Genomic DNA, 21579 nt, shown 5'->3' on the forward strand with positions numbered 1-21579 from the left:
GAGAGGTGCTGTGCAGATTTCCAAAGGCATTTGAGTGAGAGCTAGGACACTAAACATCTGAGTTGCCAGACTCAAATTATTCAGATTGAAAGGAATTTGTTTGTCTGTTTGTTCCGTCATATGCAATGCGTATTGATCTCTTTAAAAAACATAGCGTAGTTAACAATGCTGAAGACCAAGAGCCTGACAGAAGAAAGCGATGAGATAAACTACAGAACAAACATACAACTAACATACAAACACTAGGAAAGATGTCTTCACTATATTACTCCATACATGCAATAGCCTTGCAGGAAATATGGTGGAACTGCAGAGACACCACTGGAGCTTTCTAGAATTCATGATTACCTCTATCGAAAAGCCCTAGCACCAGAGAACACCTAGCCCATACCCCCATAGGCACCTGTGTAGATTTGAGAAGGCTAGTTAGGTGTAAGCAACATTGCACCTAAGAACATCCAATATAACAGTCTTCAAACTCCCCCTCTACATCACAACCGAACCCTCAGAATAACCTTCATTTGCACCTACACCGGTATTCTACATTATACAATTTTCCCCTTTTATGGCACACAGCAGTATTTAAATCTAATTGCCATCAAAGGAGCTGGGAAGAAAAAGACATTTCAAGCTTCTAGAGAACATACAGACTGGCCTTGCATCTCAGCCTGCTCTGTTCTCCTCTGTTCCGCCTTAATGCTCCGGTGCTTAGCAATGACACCTTCATCAATCAAATTGCCCCAGGATCTGCTGATTAGGAAAAATACAGTATCGCCAAGGTGCAATGCCGTTGATGGGGCTCAAATCAGACCATTATCCACTTCATTAGAACATACGGCCGGAGAATCCTCATTATGAAGTTCACAGCAAAGTTCTGGGTCGTATTCATTAGGCACCAAATGGAAGAAAACAGACTGAAATGGAGAGGGACTGCCTGGCCTTGTCCAATAAAAAATGCTCATTTTGGGATTTAAATATTTCAAAATGTGTGCCCTAATGAATACAATCCTGGAATTGAGTTTCTTGTGCATGCACATGGGAGTATTCAAGGTAAAGAAGTCTCAGAGATAGTACTTCATATGAATAATTGATTAGACTGAGAATGAACACCACATGATGGATGCTTTCCATACTGCAAGTTGCACAAGTTAGGTAGAATCTACTGTAAGTTGTAAAGACCACCAACTAATGGAAACACAGACAATAATGGATGACTTAGTGAAGTGCATTCCCAGACTTGTGTTGTTCTACCTAGTCCCTTTATTTATATAGATTTATTTTTACAGCCCTTCCACAGTGAGAGAGAAAGTAGACGAATTTGTCTTTCTATGGAGTAATAACAGGTTCTCATTCAGAGGGGTATGAAGGCCACCAAATACACCAGAGAGGGAGATGTCCACACACAGAAAGAGGGATAGAGATAGGAGAGAGACACACACACACAAACACACACACACATCAGACAAAAGCTATTTTGACAACACCCGCCCAGACAGTTTCTAGATTCTAAGGCTTCGGCTTACCTTGGATGAGGATGTGCACTGACGTCGTCCTCGGTCTCCTGCTCGTCTGCACTGCACAGATGTACGGGCCCTCGTCGGTCATGTCCACGTCCTCAATCTTTATGGTGAACTCCTCCTGATTGAGTGTAACAAGACTCACCCTGGGATCCACCGACCACTTGTCCTCGCCGGCGTAAAGTATACTTGACCGGTTGAGCCAGGCCGTGTGTGTGACGATGTCCCCCTGTGGGCACCTGGAGGACAAGAAAGAAAAAAACATTGCCAAATCAAACACAGCAGGTGAGAGACCACAGCAGGCCCCATTTGCGATTTCACAGCCTTCCCTCAATGGCATACAGTTCCATGAAAAAGTATTTGCCTCCTTTCTGTTTTTTCTCTATTTTTGCATATTTTTGATTCTGAATGTTATCAGATCTTCAACTAAAACCTAATATTAGATAACAGGAACCTGTATTTACAAATAACGAAACAAATGTATACTCATTTTACAATTGGCCCAGCATCGTCCGGGTTTGGCCGGGGTAGGCTGTCATTGTAAATAAGAATTTGTTTTAACTGACTTGTCTAGTTAATGAAATAAAAAAATACAATTTATTTATTTAATTAACAAAGTTATGCAACAACTAATTCCCCAGTGTTTAAAAGTATTGCCCCCTTACATTCAATAACTTTGTGCCACATTTAGCTGCAATGACTGGAACCAAATGCTTCCTGTAGTTGTTGATCGGTCTCTCACATCGCTGTGGAGGAATTTTGGCCCAGCCTTGCATGCAGAACTGTTTTAACTCAGTGATATCTGCTTGTTTCAAGTCCTGCCACAACATCTCAAAAATGATTAGGTCTGGACTTTGAGTAGGCCATTCCTAAATGTCTAATTTGTTGCTTTTAACCCTTTTCATGTCTACTTGATTGCATGTTTTGGAACATTGTCTTGCTGCATGACCCAGCTAAGCTTCAGCTCACAGACGGATGGCCTGACATTGTATTGTAGAGTTCTCTGAGCCAGAGCAGAATTCATGGTTCCTAATATAAAGACAAGTCGTCCAGCTCCTGAGGGAGCAAAGCATCCCCAAACCATCACTCTACCACCGTGCTTGTCCGCTGGTATGAGGTTATTAATGTGGGTTTTTTTTGTGTGCGTTTTCGACAGATGTAATAGGACCCATCTAATCCAACAAGTTGTCTCAAGTTTGACAAATAGCACCTGAAAGCACCTGGATGATCATCAAGAATCTTGGAAGAATGTTCTATGGACAGATGAGTCAAAATTATTACTTTTTGGACAGCATGGGTAGGCCGTCATTTTAAATAAGAATTTGTTCTTAACCGACTTGCCTAGTTAAATAAAGGTTAAATTAAACAAAAAAAATATTGGTCCCATTCAAAGCAACATGCCCATCTATGGCCAAGGCTTTCGACTCTGTCAATCACCACATTCTTATCGGCAGACTCAACAGCCTTGGTTTCTCAAATGATTGCCTCGCCTGGTTCTCCAACTACTTCTCTGATAGAGTTCAGTGTGTCAAATCAGAGGGCATGTTGTCCAGACCTCTGGCAGTCTCTATGGGGGTGCCACAGGGTTTAATTCTCGGGCCGACTCTCTTCTCTGTATACATCAATGATGTCGATCTTGCTGCTGGTGGTTCTCTGATCCACCTCTACGCAGACGACACCATTCTGTACACCTCTGGCCCTTCTTTGGACACTGTGTTAACTAACCTCCAGACGAGCTTCAATGCCATACAACTCTCCTTCCGTGGCCGGCAACTGCTCTTAAATGCAAGTAAAACTAAATGCATGCTCTTCAACCGATCGCTGCCCACACCTGCCCGCGCGTCCAGCATCACTACTCTGGACGGTTCCGACTTAGAATATGTGAACTAGAGGTCGACCGATTATGATTTGTCAACGCCGATACCGATACTGATTATTGGAGGACAAAAAAAAGCCGATGCCGCTGTCACGCCCTGGTCAAAGTATTTTGTGTTTATCTTTATGTATTTGGTCAGGCCAGGGTGTGGCATGGGGTTTTTGTAATTGTGGTGTGTTTGTCTTGGGGTTTTGGTGGTGGTATTGGGATTGTAGCTTAGTGGGTTGTCTAGCAAAGTCTATGGCTGTCTGGAGTGGTTCTCAATCAGAGGCAGGTGCTTATCGTTGTCTCTGATTGGGAACCATATTTAGGCAGCCATATTCTTTGAGTTTGTGGTGGGTGATTGTCCTTAGTGTCCTATGTGTACTCTCGGTTAGTTTGCACTAGATAGGCTGTTTCGGTTTCGATTACGTTTATTGTTTTGTGTAGTGTTCGTGTTTCTTTATTTTGATTAAACATGAATCTCAATCGACACGCTGCAGTTTGGTCCGACTCTCCTTCATCACCACTAGAAAACCGTTACAGAATCACCCACCACCAACGGACCAAGCAGCGTGTTAACAGGCAGGAACCACAGGAGAGGCAACAGAGGCAGCAGCAGCAGGAGCAGCAGCAGCTGCAGTGGGAGAGGCTGCACCACCTGGAGAAATGGACATGGGAGGAAGAACTGGACGGTAAAGGACCCTGGGCTCAGCCTGGAGAATATCGCCGCCCCAAGGAAGAACTGGAGGCGGCGAAAGCTGAGAGGCGCAGATATGAGGAGGCAGCACGGCGTAGCGGATGGAAGCCTGAGAATCAGCCCCAAAAATTTCTTGGGGGGCTCAGGGAGAGTGTGGCAGAGTCAGGAGTCAGACCTGAGCCAACTCTCCCTGTTTATCGTGAGGAGCCAAGGAGAAGACCAGAACCAGAGACTGTGAAGGAGTTAATGGGGAAATTGGAGGAGAGAGAAATGAGGGAGTTGCTGTGTTGGTGTTTTTGCATGGAATTCGCCCGACGGAACGTGTTGGGGATTTGATGGCACCTGGGTTAGCGCTCCATACTCGTCCTGAGGTGCGTGTTAGTCGGCTGGTGAAGTTGGTGCCAGCCTCACGCACCAGGCCTCCTGTGCACATCCCTAGCCTTGCACATCCTGTGCCAACACTGCTCTCAAGATCTCCAGTACGCCTTCACGGTCTAGCCCATCCTGTGCCACCTCCACACTCCAGTCCTCCGGTAGCAGCTCCCCGCACCAGGCTTCCTGTGCGTGTCCTCGATCCAATACCACCAGTTCCAGCACCATGCACCAGGCCTTCAGTGTGCCTCGCCTGTTCAGCGCAGCCAGCGCTTTTCTCCTCTCCTGCGCTGCTGGAGTCTCCCGCCTGTTTAGCGCAGCCAGAGCCTTTCTCCTCTACAGCGCTGCCGGAGCCTCCCGCCTGTTCAGCGCAGCCAGAGCCTTCCTCCTCTACAGCGCTGCCGGAGCCTCCCGCCTGTTTAGCGCAGCCAGAGCCTTTCTCCTCTCCTACGCTGCCGGAGTCTCCCGCCTGTTCAGCGCAGCCAGAGCTGTCAGTCTGCATGGAGCAGCCAGAGCTGTCAGTCTGCATGGAGCAGCCAGAGCTGTCAGTCTGCATGGAGCAGCCAGAGCTGTCAGTCTGCATGGAGCAGCCAGAGCTGTCAGTCTGCATGGAGCAGCCAGAGCTGTCAGTCTGCATGGAGCAGCCAGAGCTGCCAGTCTGCATGGAGCTGCCACTCTGCATGGAGCTGCCACTCTGCAGCCAGAGCTGTCAGTCTGCATGGAGCAGCCAGTCTGCATGGAGCAGCCAGAGCTGTCAGTCTGCATGGAGCAGCCAGAGCTGTCAGTCTGCATGGAGCAGCCAGAGCTGTCAGTCCGCATGGAGCAGCCAGAGCTGCCAGTCTGCATGGAGCTGTCAGTCTGCATGGAGCTGCCAGTCTGCATGAAGCAGCCAGTCTGCATGGAGCAGCCAGAGCTGCCAGTCTGCATGGAGCAGCCAGAGCTGCCAGTCTGCATGAAGCAGCCAGAGCTGTCAGTCTGCATGGAGCAGCCAGAGCTGCCAGTCTGCATGAAGCTGCCAGTCTGCATGAAGCTGCCAGTCTGCAAGGAGCTGTCAGTCTGCAAGGAGCTGTCAGTCTGCAAGGAGCTGTCAGTCTGCAAGGAGCTGCCAGTCTGCAAGGAGATGTCAGTCTGCAAGGAGCTGTCAGTCTGCAAGGAGCCACCAGTTTGCCCAGCGCCGCCAGTGCCGCCAGTCTGCCCAGCGCCGCCAGTGCCGCCAGTCTGCCCAGCGCCGCCAGTGCTCCCAGTCTGCCCAGCGCCGCCAGTCTGCCCAGCGCCGCCAGTCTGCCCAGCGCCGCCAGTCTGCCCAGCGCCGCCAGTCTGCCCAGCGTCGCCAGTCTGTCAGGATCAGTTAGATCCGCCAGTCTGCCAGGATCCACCAGTCAGCCAGGATCCACCAGTCTTCCAGGATCCGCCAGAAGTGCCAGTCAGCCAGGATCCGCCAGTAGTGCCAGTCGGCCAGGATCTGCCAGTAGTGCCAGTCGGCCAGGATCTGCCAGTCGGCCAGGATCTGCCAGTCGGCCAGGATCCGCCAGTCAGCCAGACTCTTCCAGATCTGCCAGTCAACCAGACTCTTCCAGATCTGCCAGTCAACCAGACTCTTCCAGATCTGCCAGTCAACCAGACTCTTCCAGATCTGCCAGTCAACCAGACTCTTCCAGATCTGCCAGTCAACCAGACTCTTCCAGATCTGCCAGTCAACCAGACTCTTCCAGATCTGCCAGTCAACCAGACTCTTCCAGATCTGCCAGTCAACCAGACTCTTCCAGATCTGCCAGTCAACCAGATCGTCCAGATCTGCCAGTCAACCAGACTCGTCCAGATCTGCCAGTCAACCAGACTCGTCCAGATCTGCCAGTCAACCAGACTCGTCCAGATCTGCCAGTCAGCCAGGATCTTCCAGTCAGCCAGGATCTTCCAGTCAGCCAGGATCTTCCAGTCAGCCAGGATCTTCCAGTCAGCCAGGATCTGCCAGTCAGCCAGGATCTGCTGAAACCACCAGCCAGCCAGGAGCTGGTAGATCTATCTACCTGCCTGAGCTTCCTCTCACTCCTGAGCTTCCTCTCACTCTTGAGCTTCCTCTCACTCCTGAGCTTCCTCTCACTCCTGAGCTTCCTCTCACTCCTGAGCTTCCTCTCACTCCTGAGCTTCCTCTCACTCCTGAGCTTCCTCTCACTCCTGAGCTTCCTCTCACTCCTGAGCTTCCTCTCACTCCTGAGCTTCCTCTCACTCCTGAGCTTTCTCTCACTCCCGAGCTTCCCCTCAGTCCCGAGCTGCCTCAGTCCCGAGCTGTCCTTCAGTCCCGATCTGCTCCTCAGTCCAGTGGGGTTCTGGGTGAGGACTACTAGGCCATGGTCGGCGGCGAGGGTGGACTATCCAGGGACGAAGGGAGAGGGGACTAAGACATTAAATGAGTGGGTTGTCTAGCAAAGTCTATGGCTGTCTGGAGTGGTTCTCAATCAGAGGCAGGTGCTTATCGTTGTCTCTGATTGGGAACCATATTTAGGCAGCCATATTCTTTGAGTTTGTGGTGGGTGATTGTCCTTAGTGTCCTATGTGTACTCTCGGTTAGTTTGCACTAGATAGGCTGTTTCGGTTTCGATTACGTTTATTGTTTTGTGTAGTGTTCGTGTTTCTTTATTTTGATTAAACATGAATCTCAATCGACACGCTGCAGTTTGGTCCGACTCTCCTTCATCACCACTAGAAAACCGTTACAGCCGCACTACACTTATTTTATCTTAATATAATGCATCAATAAAATCAATTTAGCCTCAAATAAATAATGAAACATGTTCAATTTGGTTTAAATAATGCAAAAACAAAGTGTTGGAGAAGAAAGTAAAAGTGCAATATGTGCCATGTAAGAAAGCTAACGTTTAAGTTCCTTGCTCAGAACATATGAAAGCTGGTGGTTCCTTTTAACATGAGTAGTCAATATTCCCAGGTAAGAAGTTTTAGGTTGTAGTTATTATAGGACTATTTCTCTCTATACCATTTGTATTTCATATACCTTTGACTATTGGATGTTCTTATAAGCACTTTAGTATTGCCAGTGTAACAGTATAGCTCCTACCTGGGCTCGAACCAGGAACACAACGTCTACAACAGCCACCCTCAAAGCAGCGTTACCCATGCAGGGCAAGGGGAACAACTACTCCAAGTCTCAGAGCGAGTGACGTTTGAAACACTATTAGCACGCACCCCGCTAACTAGCTAGCCATTTCACATCACATCGTTACACCAGCTTAATCTCGGGAGTTGATAGGCTTGAATTCATAAACAGCAGAGCTGCTGGTAAAACGCACGAAAGTACTGTTTGAATGAATGCTTATGAGACTGCTGGTGCCTACCATCGCTCAGTCAGACTGCTCTATCAAATCATAGACTTAATTATAACATAATAACACACAGAAATATGAGCCTTAGGTCATTAATATGGTCGAATCCAGAAACTATCATCTCAAAAACAAAACATTTATTATTTCAGTGAAATACGGAACCGTTCCATATTTTATCTAATGGGTGGCATCCATCAGTCTTAATAGTCCTGTTACATTGCACAACCTTCAATGTTATGTCATAATTACGTAATTCTGGCAAATTAGTTCGTAATGAGCCAGGCGGCCCAAACTGTTGCATATACCCTGACTCTGCGTGCAATGAACGCAAGAGAAGTGACACAATTTCAGCTGGTTAATATTGCCTGCTAACCTGGATTTCTTTTAGCTAAATATGCAGGTTTAAAAATATATACATCTGTGTATTGATTTTAAGAAAGTCATTGATGTTTATGGTTAGGTACATGTTGGAGCAACGACAGTCCTTTTTCGCGAATGTGCACTGCATCAATTATATGCAACGCAGGATACGCTAGATAAACTAGTAATATCAACCATGTGTAGTTATAACTAGTGATTATGATTGATGCTAGCTAGCAACTTACCTTGGCTTCTTACTGCATTCGTGTAACAGGCGGGCTCCTCGTGAGGCATGTGGTTAGAGCGTTGGACTAGTAAACCTTAAGGTTGCAAGATTGAATCCCTGAGCTGACAAGGTAAAAATCTGTCGTTCTGCCCCTGAACAAGGCAGTTAACCCACCGTTCCTAGGCTGTCATTGAAAATAAGAATGTGTTCTTAACTGACTTGCCTAGTTAAATAAAGATGAGATAAAGGTGTAAAAAATAAATAATATAACTTTTTTTTTTTTTAATCGGCAAAATCGCCGTCCAAAATTACCGATTGTTATGAAAACTTGAAATCGGCCCTAATTAATCGGCCATTCCGATTAATCGGTCGACCTCTAATGTGAACAAATACCTAGGTGTCTGGTTAGACTGTAAACTCTCCTTCCAGACTCACATTGAGCATCTTGAATCGGCTTACTATTTCACAACAAAGCATCCTTCACTCATGCTGCCAAACATACCCTGGTAAAACTGACCTTCCTACCGATCATCGACTTCGGTGATGTCATTTACAAAATAGCCTCAAACACTCTACTCAACAAATTGGATGCAGTCTGTGGTAGCAGAATCATAATTAGTTAGGTAACATTGATAAATAAGATGTTTTATTTACATAATAATGCTTATGTGAGATATTTGTCATTAGGATGTCTTCTTTTTGGATGATACTGTTGGCAGTTTGCAGTTATCCCTTCTATGCTAGGGCTTAGTTACTTGGGCCCCAGAGAGGGGAGAGGTCAGGCTTGTCTTCCTATGGGAATCTGTCTAACTGTTACATGTCCCCTCTGAGGTTGCCCTTATCTTGATTTCGTATATGACCTTAGAGTCTCACTGTCTTGGTGATCTTGTCCAGGAGGGGTTGTATTTGATATGGGAGTATCTAGAATTGACAATTGATATATGCCATTTGATGAGGTAATGTTTTGGTACTATGTTGTACCAAGAACGAGAAGTAGAACCTCGTCTAAGAGAGCAAACTGAACAATAATTTATAGCTAATGCTGTCTGGCTATGGGATAGTCCTCTCTCAAGTAAAGTCTTTCTTTGTGTAATGTTCCTAAGATCTGTTATTTGTCATGTGAGTTTAGATGGGTGTGTCTTGGCTATAAATGATACTAAGAATTGTTTTGTAAGCACTCTCAGAGAAATAATTTACAGTCACTGAATTGATCTCAGAGTCAAACAGGGCGATGGTGAAGCTCATATATAATTAAATATGGACTTTATGATAACTCTGACTTGTGTGTGGTTTGCTCTCTCATGATTTGGTAATGCAGGAAATTTCCACGACAAGTCTATCACAGTGCCATTCGTTGTGTCACCAAAGCCCCATATACTACCCACCACTGCGACCTGTATGCTCTCGTTGACTGGCCCTCGCTTCATACTCGTCGCCAAACTGACTGGCTCCAGGTCATCTACAAGTCTCTGCTAGGTAAAGCCCCGCCTTATCTCAGCTCATTGGTCACCATAGCAGCACCCACCCGTAGCACACGCTCCAGCAGGTTTATCTCACTGGTCACCCCCGAAGCCAATTCTTCCTTTGGCGGCCTTACCTTCCAGTTCTCTGCTGCCAATGACTGGAACGAACTGCAAAAATCACTTAAGCTGGAGACTCATATCTCCCTCACTAGCTTTAAGCACCAGTTGTTAGAGCAGATCACTGCACCTGTACATAGCCCATCTGTAAATAGTCCATCCAACTACCTCATCGCCATACTGGATTTATTTCTCTTTCTCCTTTGCACCCCAGTATCTCTACTTGCACTTTCATCTCCTGCACATCTACCATTCCAGTGTTTAATTGCTATATTGTAATTCCTTTGCCACCATGGCCTATTTATTGCCTTACTCCCTTATCCTACTTCATTTGCACACACTGTACATACTTTTTCTACTGTATTATTGACTGTATGTTTGTTTATTCCATGTGTAACTCTGTGTTGTTTTATGTGTCGAACTGCTTTGCTTTATCTTGGCCAGGTAAATGAGAACTTCTCAACTAGCCTACCTGATTAAATAAATGTGAAATACATTTTAAAAAGTCCAAAATGCAGCAATTTCAAGGATTTCACTGAGTTACAGTTCATACAGTATAAGGAAATCAGTCAATTTAAATAAATTCATTAGGCCCTAATCTATTTCACATGACTGGGAATAATATTGGCCAGAGATACCTTTTAAAAAAAGGTATGGGGGTGATTTAGAAAACCAGTCAGTATCTGGTGTGACCACCATTTGCCTCATGCAGCGCGACACATCTCATTCGCAGAGAGTTGATCAGGCTGTTGATCGTGTGTCCCATTCCTCTTCAATGGCTGTGCGAAATTGCTGGATATTGGCAGGAACTGGAACACACTGTCGTACATGTCAATCCAGAGCAGCCTAAACATGCTCAATGGGGACATGTCTGGTGGGTATGCAGGCCGTGGAAGAACTGGGACATTTTCAGCTTCCAGGAACAGATCCTTGCGACATGGGACTGTGCATTATCATGCTGAAACATGAGGTGATGGCGGCGGATGAATGTCACAACAATGGGCCTCATGATTTCATCACGGTATCTCTGTCCATTCAAATTGCCATCAATAAAAAGCAATTGTGTTCGTTGTCCGTAGCTTATGCCTGCCCATACCATAACCCCACAGCCACCATAGGGCACTGTGCTCACAACGTTGACATCAGCAAACCACTCGCCTACACCATGCCACACACGTGGTCTGCTGTTGTGAGGCCGGTTGGACGTACTGCCAAATTCTCTGAAACGGTTCTGGGGGAGGACTATGGAAAATAAATTAACATTAAATTATCTTCCATCACTTGTACAGGTAAGTTTTGATTACAATACTGGGTGGGGTAAATATATTTTATATGACATACATGATTTTTTGTTAACTAGTAAATAGTAGCCTACAGCAGTGTGGTTAAATGATTTCTAACTTGTTAACAATTTCTGATAGCTAGTTTTTGCTATCATGTGGGTTTAGCCTGCTTGAGCTTGCTAACTGCGGCGTGTAAATTCACCTGTTTCCATACATGTTTCATTTTAAAACATGTATTTTACAAAGGAGCTGTTTAATCTAACTACTTAATTATTTAAATCGGTACATGGAATTGTATTTTATTTATTTTTTTACAACTGTTTTTCTAATATCGTTACAGTAAAATGCCACTGGCACTATCTGATGTGTGGAGACATTTCACTGCAGCTAATGTAGAAGGTAAATCTGCGTACATTTGCAAATGCTGTGCTAAATCATATGTGAAGAATGCAACAAAGTTGCAGAATCATCTGAGGGAACTTTATGCTGAGGGAACTTTATTCACTTAAAATCTAATTAAATTTGATTTGAAGCGCATAAAGTTCCCTCAGTGCTCACAACAAGCAACCTCTGACAAAAAGTCCCTCTACTTATATTTGAGGTTAAAATTATGAATCAGACATCTTATCGATAGCAACAGCTCATGGTCCTCCTGGAATCAAAAGGTTTTTTACCCAATGGAGGAACACAGTCAGAGAAATGCTGATTAATGTCTTGCTCGAGCTGTGTATGCTGGTTCACAGACAATGTGTATTGGAAGAGATTTCTGAATGTTCTTCACCCAGTATACACCCCTCCAACCAAACATGCTTTATCTACTCTTTTGCTGGATGCAGAGTTCAACAGAGTTCAGGTGAAGGTTAAGCAAATCATAGAGAAAGCAGACTGTAATGCAATCATCTCTGATGGGTTTTTGAATGTTCGTGGGCAAGGAATAATTAACTATATCATCTCCACCCCTCAACCAGTATTCTACAAGAGCACAGACAAGGGACAACAGACACACCGGCCTCCACATTGCAGATGAGCTGAAGGCAGTCATCAATGATCTTGGACCACAGAAGGTATTTGCACTGGTGACAGACAATGCTGCAAACACAAAGGCTGCTTGGTCTAAAGTGGAGGAGTCCTACCCTCACATCACACCCATTGACTGTGCTGCTCATGCATTGAATCTGCTCCTCAAGGACATCATAGCACTGAAAACAATGGATACACTCTACAAGAGAGCCAAGGGAATGGTTAGGTATGTGAAGGGTCAAGTTATAGCAGCAATCTACCTCACCAAGCAAAGTGAGAAGAGTATGAGCACCACATTGAAGCTGCCCAGAAACACCCATTGGGGTGGTGTTGTCATCATGCCATTTCTTCCTGGAGGGGAAGAAATGGCCATATCAGTCTGCCAATATGGACAGCCCCATCAAGAGGATCCTCCTGGATGATGTACTTTGGGAGAGAGTGGTAAGCAGCCTGAAACTCCTGAAACCTATAGCAGTAGCAATTGCACAGATTGAGTGAGACAATGCCATCCTGTCTGATGCTCAGACTCTGCTTGCAGATGTAAGAGAAGAAATCCATACTGCCCTGCCCACTTCATTGTTGCTCCAAGCAGAGGAAACTGCAGTTCTGAAATACATCAAAAAGCGTGAAGACTTCTGCCTGAAGCCCATACACGCTGCAGCGTACATGTTGGACCCCAAGTATGATGGCAAGAGTATCCTGTCTGGTGCAGAGATCAACAAGGCCTATGGTGTCATCACTGCCGTGTCTCACCACCTTGGCCTGGATGAGGACAAGGTTCTTGGCAGTCTGGCGAAGCACACTTACAAGCAAGGGCTTTGGGATGGAGATGCAATATGGCAGTTATGCAAAAATATCTCATCAGCCACCTGGTGGAAGGGACTTTGTGGATCTGAGGCTCTTTCCCCTGTTGCCTCCATCATCCTCCAAATCCCACTAACATCAGCCGCCTCAGAGCGCAACTGGTCCTTGTTTGGGAACACACACACCAAAGCACGCAACTGGCTGACCAATACAAGGGTTGAAAAATTGGTGGCCATCCGGGCAAATTTGAGGCTTTTTAAGACTGACAACGAGCCATCCTCAACAAGGTTGGCAAGTGACTGTGAAGACGAGGCCTCAGAGTTTGATGTTCAAGAGGTGTACATTGAGGAGGTCCAGGGAGAAGACATGGAAGCCTGAGACTCAGGAAGACAATCAAAACTTTAGTTTCTAGACTATCATTTTACTGAGTTATGTTGAAAATGTTTTTGGGAGATGCGATAGATCATTGGGGACCATTCAATATTCCCTTTGTTGTTCAGTGAAATCATCCCATGTGAAGAGTCAACTCATTTAATTACATTTCAATTCATTTTTATTGGAAGGATTCAATCATTTGCAATTATGTCTACTTATGATAAGGTACAATGTTTATGTCTCCATAAGATATGGTAAATATATCCAATGCAAAAAACATCTACATTTAAATGGTATTAATATTAATTTGCATACATTTCCATTATTTCCCATATTTTCCCGTTAATTCCTACGGAAAGTTTCCACATGTGAATATTCCCCAAAATGTGCAACCCTACTTTGCTGGAAGAGATCCAACAGAACGCACTGTAACCTCTTCGGCTGGTTTTGTATTTATCCTTTATTTAACTAGAAATCATATTGAGATTTACATATCTTTTACATGTGAGCGCTGGCTAAGAAAGACTGTAAACTCAACATGAAACACACATTTAAAACATAAACAATACACGGAAGTTAAAACATGTGCATAGTACAGACAAGAGTTTTTTTTTAAAGAACGCTTTAAAACATGTGCAATTTGTGGCAAGAAACCCTCCAATCGGACTAAAATGTTTCAGTTTCAGGTCCTTCTGCAAAGTGTTCCAAGGTGATGGGGCAGCAAAGCTAAAAGCAGTCTTACAAGATTTCACAGACTTACTCCAATATAGGAAAGACATAGTCATACGCATAGGGCCTACCTATATTAACACAAATACTCGTAAGTGCAAAAAGAAGCTGCAGTTTCAACCCTTGGCAAAAAAACGTAGAAAGACAAAGCAGCAAATGCAATTTTAAGAGCAAGTCCTGAAAAACGTGCCTGAAACTGGCATGATACAGACGTTTGCTAACCTGAACAACAACTCTGAACTCAACATAATCCCCAGACTACCATGCCTTTGACAGAAAATTGAATAATTCAACCAACGGTAATTCAAGGTAGCACTAGACTTTTTAAAAAACTGTTGAATCATCTTTTTGGGATCCATTGACAACAACACAGTATGTCAAATTCTTCCACAAAACATCTTCTAATTATTCATTACAAACTATAAATTATGTTAATGAATTCCTGATCAATCCCTGATCAAATTACCCATTGACAGACATAATGGCATCTAATGCCTTATTTTGCCACATTGGATTACTTTCTTTCACAAAGGGTAACCTCCAAAATCACCAGGGAGCGGTCTGAGGTAAATGTAGTTGATTTTTCCTTTTGAAGTGAACCACAGTGAATCAAGAATTTATCCCGGGACCTGAATACTGAGACAAATGTGTCCCATGGTGAACGTAACCAAAAAGCCTACAAGGATTTGTTGCCAGAAACACCTAGAGGGGATGCATTGCGAGGTGCAAAAAGTACAAGGTTGTCGAGCAAGCCACATGGTGCATTAGCAACTCTCCCAGGGCATTCTGGTCCAACTCAAAAATAGAAATGTCAACTTCTTACTCAATATTCAGGTCTTTCCATCCAATGCTCAAAGTGCCATAGTGAGGCGTTTTATTTATTCCAGACTCCAGAAACCTTACAGAAGACAACTGAGGAGAGCAAGGCAGAAGATTGGAGAACCCTACTTGGTACTTTTGAATGTAAAGAAACTCTGCAGCATGTTGAGAGACACTGGGGGAGAGGGAATAGGAAGGTGTTGGAAAGAAATTGTGATTGACATGGTGATGTGAGGATAAAATAGACATACGGAAGAGGTCGCTTAAGTTGTAGCACCTTCTTGGGCCTCTGAGATTGCAAAGCCTTTTGAGAGCAAACAATATACCTCTCAGGTGGCATGTTATTGATTATACAGTAAAAAGACTCGACTTACAAAAAGCCCTCGCCTGCTAAGGGGGTGTTGTCGTTAAAGGTCCAATGCAACCGATTGTTTCTCAATATCAAATCATTTCTGGTTAACAATTAAGTACCTTGCTGTGATTATTTTCATTTAGAATTGTCAAAAATAAACAATATTGCTTTTAAGCAACAAGCAATTTCTCAACCTTATTTTTTCCTATGAATGTCTGGGAGTGGTCTGAGTGGGGAGGGGAAAACTGAAAATGATCTGTTATTGGCAGAGAGGTTTGCAACTCTTTTTCTTATTGGTCTATTAACTCATTTACCGCCTGGTGTAACCAGGCAGGCCAAAACTCCATCCCACCAAAACAGGCTGAAATTTCAGGCAGTCTTTTCAAACAATTTCACAGTATTATTCCAATCTCAGTGTGGAGATAAAAATAAAACACAGGAAAATCACGTTGTTGACTGCTCTTGGCCTTTAAGCAACAGGCCCTGCTTTTGAAAACATGTGCTATGCAAGGTCGTCATAGAGTACAGTGTGTCCAACGTCCACACCAAGTCCCCATAATGCCTACAAATAAAGAAATGAATGAATAAATATTTCATCCTGCACTATTCCCTCTTATCACTGTTGCACAGAAGGCAAACCAATTTAATCCAAATAAAGTGTCGACCCTTTCAGCACTATGAAAGGGATCCAAATACAGCATAGGAGGAAGTAAAAATCAAGCAGTGGAATAAATAACTTCTGGCCTCTTTCCTGATGCACCCTGACAAAAGCACCGTGTGCGAATAAAAAAAAATACATGCCGTTTCTCTTCCCCACAATTAGAGGTTGCAAGTGTTCTTTGTTCACTGAGAGCTTCAATGGAGTTGGTTAATGTACGATGCCGTGTCATCATTGGCTAGTTCACAAGGAATACAATAATTTATGTTTTACGTACTACAAAAGATGAAGATACATTTTTGGCATGGTTGAGATGTATTCAAAAGTATGGACGGCTCTGCAAAGAGGCTGCATACAAATTTAAAACTAATAGCTTACTCTCTTCAAATACAAAAGCTAGAATGGAAATGTTGGTTTCCAATTACATACATATTTTATATTTGGCTGTAGGCTGTTCTTGCTGGTTTTACGTATTTTGGAATATCCACTGGCAGTTAATGTAAGGGCTCTGTACTGGGAATATCAAACAAAATGTTGCGCTAAATTAAGCTTATTTGTCTGAGGGGATTCTCATGAATTTCAATGAGGAGACTGTATGTGGATGTATTGCCATGGCCTTTAAACATCAGATATCTTTTGGGTCATTGCAGATCAGTGGAGAAACATTGCTATGACCAGAGTATTCTATTAAGGTATTTGAATACACATATTTCTGTGTTTGATTAACCTCTAGCAGTACAAGGTCATTTTCTATGGAGACAACTCAATACTATTGACATTAAGTTATAATTACTAATATCCCTAACCAAACATATAAAACTGAAAGCAAAAAGGGAATAAATGTGCCGTAAGCAAAGAAAATGTGACTCAAACGTGTAAAAATAAATACATTTGAAAGCATTCAGAGGAAGGGAGCACTACCATTGGTCACTCAATCTCTAGAGATTGAACAAAATCAACCATAAACACAAATGTATCCCATTAAATGATATCCCGATAAATATTATCATCCCACGACCAAAGAAAGATTTTCTATTCGAGAGCACCATAACAACTGTAACTGTGCAGCTAAATGAGACTATCACCAGTCTTAACTCAGGTACCATCTCTGAATAAGCTCAATAATACTCAACCCCATTATATTCGAATCAGTAGCTGTCACTTAAATGACACACTATATATATATATATATCTTGTCATATGAACTTCAGTGCATGATGAACGTGAGGTCATGATCATTTGAGGGATTTGTATTAATGTTCATCCATAAATAAAGTTCCATAATAATCTGACACAACCTGTGCTTACTGGATTTGTCCATCATCTGTAAAAACATTGAATGAATGTAAAAAATGCTCTGTATTATTTGACCTGTGTTATCAGTGGGCAAACATTGCAGAAAGAAATGTCATAAATTGAACTGACGTGATTCCTTAGTCTACATGCCAGAGAGGCATATCTGTTCTATATAACATATTTCAACAGAATGGTCGACAAAGTAGTACCCTGCTGAACACGCCCCCAGCACTATGTAAATTAAACATCACAGACCTGTTGTTGTTGCATGAAAGGGGCATTTTAAGAGTCTCTGTTGAAAGTAAAGTAAAAAAAATATTGTTTATTCAACCTTGAAATGATGCACTTTGAAATAGTTTTTCTCTGCAGTGTTTATGCAGAGGCAGTGTAATGCTGACCTTTAGTACTCAAGTAGAAAAGGTCGCTGATGTGATTTAAATACACTTTCAAGGAATGACAACACCGCCATGACCAATCCTGTATTGTTCTTGGTGTACCAACACAAATGAGTATCTGTACTCCAAGGTGACAGCTAAGAAGAATAACTACATAACTCAAACAAAAATCATGCCGTCAGCGACCTTAACTAACCTTAAACTCAATTTTTATATATAAAACATTTTTTTTACAAAAGCGCATGTCAATGCATTACCCTTAGAGTAAGTGCCTGTATTAGCACACAATGAAAATGCCAATATTTCCTGTTAAAGATGACTACAGTAAATGTAAAAATGTTTTGCGTGTGGAACTACCTGATATTGAACATATAAATCAATTACATGGCGGGTTGGGTAAAATGGCATTTCATTACCTGGGAATCGACTTTATATCAGCATCAGAGGCTACATACAGTAAGCTTATTTGGAAATGACATCTTACCACAAGCAGCTTTGATTGCTTTGAGACAATGTTATATATTTATTTTTGGTTGGCTTAGATTGATTAACAATCCATGTACTCAGGAGAAATGAACAGATGGATAACTCCTGGATAAGTTCCAGACCACATTACTATTTCGAATAGTCGACATGTCATTGCAGAATGGCATCCCTGCGACTGCTAGGCCATTTGTACGTCTTCCATAGGCTATCACCATTGATCATGAATCTGCATCTGTTCAGTCGGGTCAACATCGCAAAATGATTTAGCATAGCATAACGTAGCATTTTACAGGGTTGGGTAGGTTACTTTCTAAATGTAATCTGTTAGTTACTAGTTACCTGTCCAACATTGTAATCTGTAATGTAACTTTTGAATTCTAAATTAGTCAAATTGATTTACCTGAACATGACCTAAAAATGAAGGACTTATTAGCCTACTCTGTTATTTATGTTTTTGTTGTTATGGAGGACTGATGGGGCTCATTGTAGAGATGTTGAACGTTCAGCCTGCTGCACAGACACTGTGGAGGCTCTAGCCTAGAGCGCCCAGTTAAATTGTGTTTGAGAGCACTTTTTTAAACTCTATAAATGGTTAAATATATGTAATTGTTGCTACAGCTTGTGAGTAAATTAGCTTTGCACGAGCCAGAACGGCTCATAGGTTCATGCACTATCTCCTGTTTCTGTAGCATGAGGCGTTTGATGTACATGTAGACCGCCTGGACAGGATGCTAGCAGGGCTTTACCTCTAAATCTATCTCCTTAATACTGAGTGCCAAGCAGAGATGCATCAGGTCACATTTTTACAGTCTTTGGTATGACTCGTACAGGGATTGAGCTCACAACCTTCCAATCTCAGGGTGGACACTAACCACAAAGCCAATGAGTTGGTCAGCTTGTGAGTGGGCAACATATACTATGATCCTAAATCGACATGTTTAATTATTTTGTGCTCATTTCCCTAATGTGGTCAGTTTGTGCAATTACCTTACACAAGCTTTTTCTAAATCCATTGGTCTTGCTTCAAAACATGGTTGAAAAATAAATGCTGCTCTCATGGAATGGCCTGCATAGAACACTACCGAAAATGTTTATTTGCTTATGAAAAATTAATGCCATCCAGCATTTTCTAACGGCCTATTGTTTACATTTCTTTGTGACACTTTGATATCTCGATAATTTGCAGCTGTTGAAGTAGGTGAGTTTGAGCATGTGTCCGTTAGACACAAATTAGATTGAACAATAAAGCCCCACTCGCCGTCTTCTTAAAATAACATGTTTTGGAAGTGGTTTATTATGTGGAGCACAATTACCACGGAGGAATTTAGAAGGGAGGAACTCCCTCAAACTTCTATTCCATAGCTTGGGATCGGCACTATGCAGCTGCTGCAAGATAACATTTTTCACTGGCTGTTAACACAGGTCGCAAAAACAATTATTGATATGCAGATTACACCACTGTTCTTACCTGCAGCACCCCCTGAACAATTGGAATAAATTATATTATATGGAGGATTTTTGAAAATAAGGTGGAGAAGTGGTCATTAACCATATCTGCATTTGATTGAGGATATCGCAATCTACAGTGGTCCTGCAATAATCAGGCAAGTGACCATTTTCAGGCAATATCGAACACTCTTAGAACTTTACATACTGGAATGCCTTAACTCTGAACTCTGGTAAACACTACAGTTCAGAAATGTCAAATCCAACAACATCCTACCACATGAATTGGCTTTGCATTATCATTCTAATCATAAAACATATATAAAAACAGCAATGGTATAGTGGGCTCAGTTAAGACAAGAGAGATGGGGGGGGGGGACTTTCCACACAGGCACCCCAGCCCAGCTCTGGTCAGTCGGAGTTCATTGATTCTCTTCCAACCACACTGGTGAACCAACCCCACACGGCTTCTGCCTTTGCAACACCAGGATAGTGTGTTTGGTTCCCAGGATCACACAGATGCACGACTGTAAGTCGCTTTGGAGAAAAGGATCTGCTAAATGTCATATCATCCGTACTGTCATGGCCGAAGCCTTTCATTACAACACAGATCAAAGAAGAAGGCAGAAATGTTTGTAGCTTGCAACTTTGGTGGAACCATTTGTATGATGCAATGACAGTATTTGAAACATCCTTGCCAGTGGCAGTGCGAATTTCCATTGAAAAAGAAATGAGACCAATATGAGTGTAAAAATAGTTGTTTGTTGGTATAATTCTCACATTGAATCACAAGCTGCAATTAGCAAACACAGCTAGCTGTATAATGCTACTGTGTAATAACAATGGGATTTCCCATGTGTTTCGAGATGAACTACACTGCATCTCTGGTTTAATATCCGCTCCTAGCAGGGGTCACCGGCAGGTCAAAGGCAGGGTTGACTTGCTTGCTCTGGGCCTCGGGGTGGGTGGGGGGCTTAAATGAGACGACGGTAAATGAGACGTCGGTACACTTGTTTGGGGAATAGGAGATTTGTCCCGAGTTGGCTTCACTTGCTCAGAGCAATTGACACCATGAGGAAGGAAACATCCACACACACAGGCTGTAAGCTGTTGGGATAGGCCGTTGGTTCCTCTGATGGGCTCCCGGCGTGCGGGAGAGTGTATGAGCCTTCAGTTAATTGAGCTGGACACAAAGCCCAGCAAAGGAGGGAAGCACCCGCATGAATCATATTGACTCTCACAACTGCCACCCACCCCCTCCCCCGCCCCCACACAGGCCACTGGGGCGCTAGCTTCTGCTTGCCTCGTACAAACGAATTACACAGCACCAATGTAAATACAATAAATCAAGGCATCAGAGACAAGCTCTTGTTTCCCTGTTGCCAGCTAATAAAAATTGCTAATCCAAAGTATTAGTGCACTAAAGGAGGGTAAAAGTCAGACATTGCTGAGGTGCACAACTACTACTTCTGGGCAAAAATCGTGTAGTTTTTTTTTTCCCTATACATTTTCAAAAACATTTAAGAGACTTTCAAAGTCATTTATAAGACAGAATAAACTCCCAGCACTTAAGTAAAAAAGAGGACCTGACAGAGCCATACAGAAGCATATTACCTTGAGCTCCCGAGTGGCGCAGCGGTCTAAGGCACTACATCTTAGTGCTAGAGGCATCACTACAGAAAACCTGGTTCAATTCCAGGCTGTATCACAACTGGCCACGATTGGGAGTCCCATAGGGTGGTGCACAATTGACCCAGCGTTGTGCCGGTGTAGGCCATCATCGTAAATAAGAATTTGTTCTTAACTGACTTGCCTGGTTAAATAAAGGATCAATGAAGAAAATAAACATTTAAAAAAACTACCAGCTCACTGGCGGCTAAAAGGAGACACTTTTTGACAAAAAGACATTTGAATGTACTGTATGTGTGAGATTTGTGTAGTTGTTTGAATCTAAAAAGGAATGCCAAT

The 21579-nt window shown here is 43.2% G+C and overlaps 1 protein-coding gene across 4 annotated transcripts in view; it reads right to left on the reverse strand.

The window, feature by feature from the left end:
- Positions 1-21579, reverse strand: part of ntm (neurotrimin) — a 433502-nt gene that overhangs the window by 68718 nt on the left and 343205 nt on the right. For all 4 annotated transcript variants that reach the window (XM_024393760.2, XM_024393763.2, XM_024393762.2 and 1 more), the window contains one exon: positions 1524-1756. In XM_024393760.2, coding sequence (XP_024249528.1) covers positions 1524-1756 — 233 coding nt within the window. The remainder of the gene's footprint in view (positions 1-1523; positions 1757-21579) is intronic.

This window comes from Oncorhynchus tshawytscha, linkage group LG30, assembly GCF_018296145.1.
Source record: "Oncorhynchus tshawytscha isolate Ot180627B linkage group LG30, Otsh_v2.0, whole genome shotgun sequence".
Lineage (NCBI taxonomy): Eukaryota > Metazoa > Chordata > Actinopteri > Salmoniformes > Salmonidae > Oncorhynchus > Oncorhynchus tshawytscha.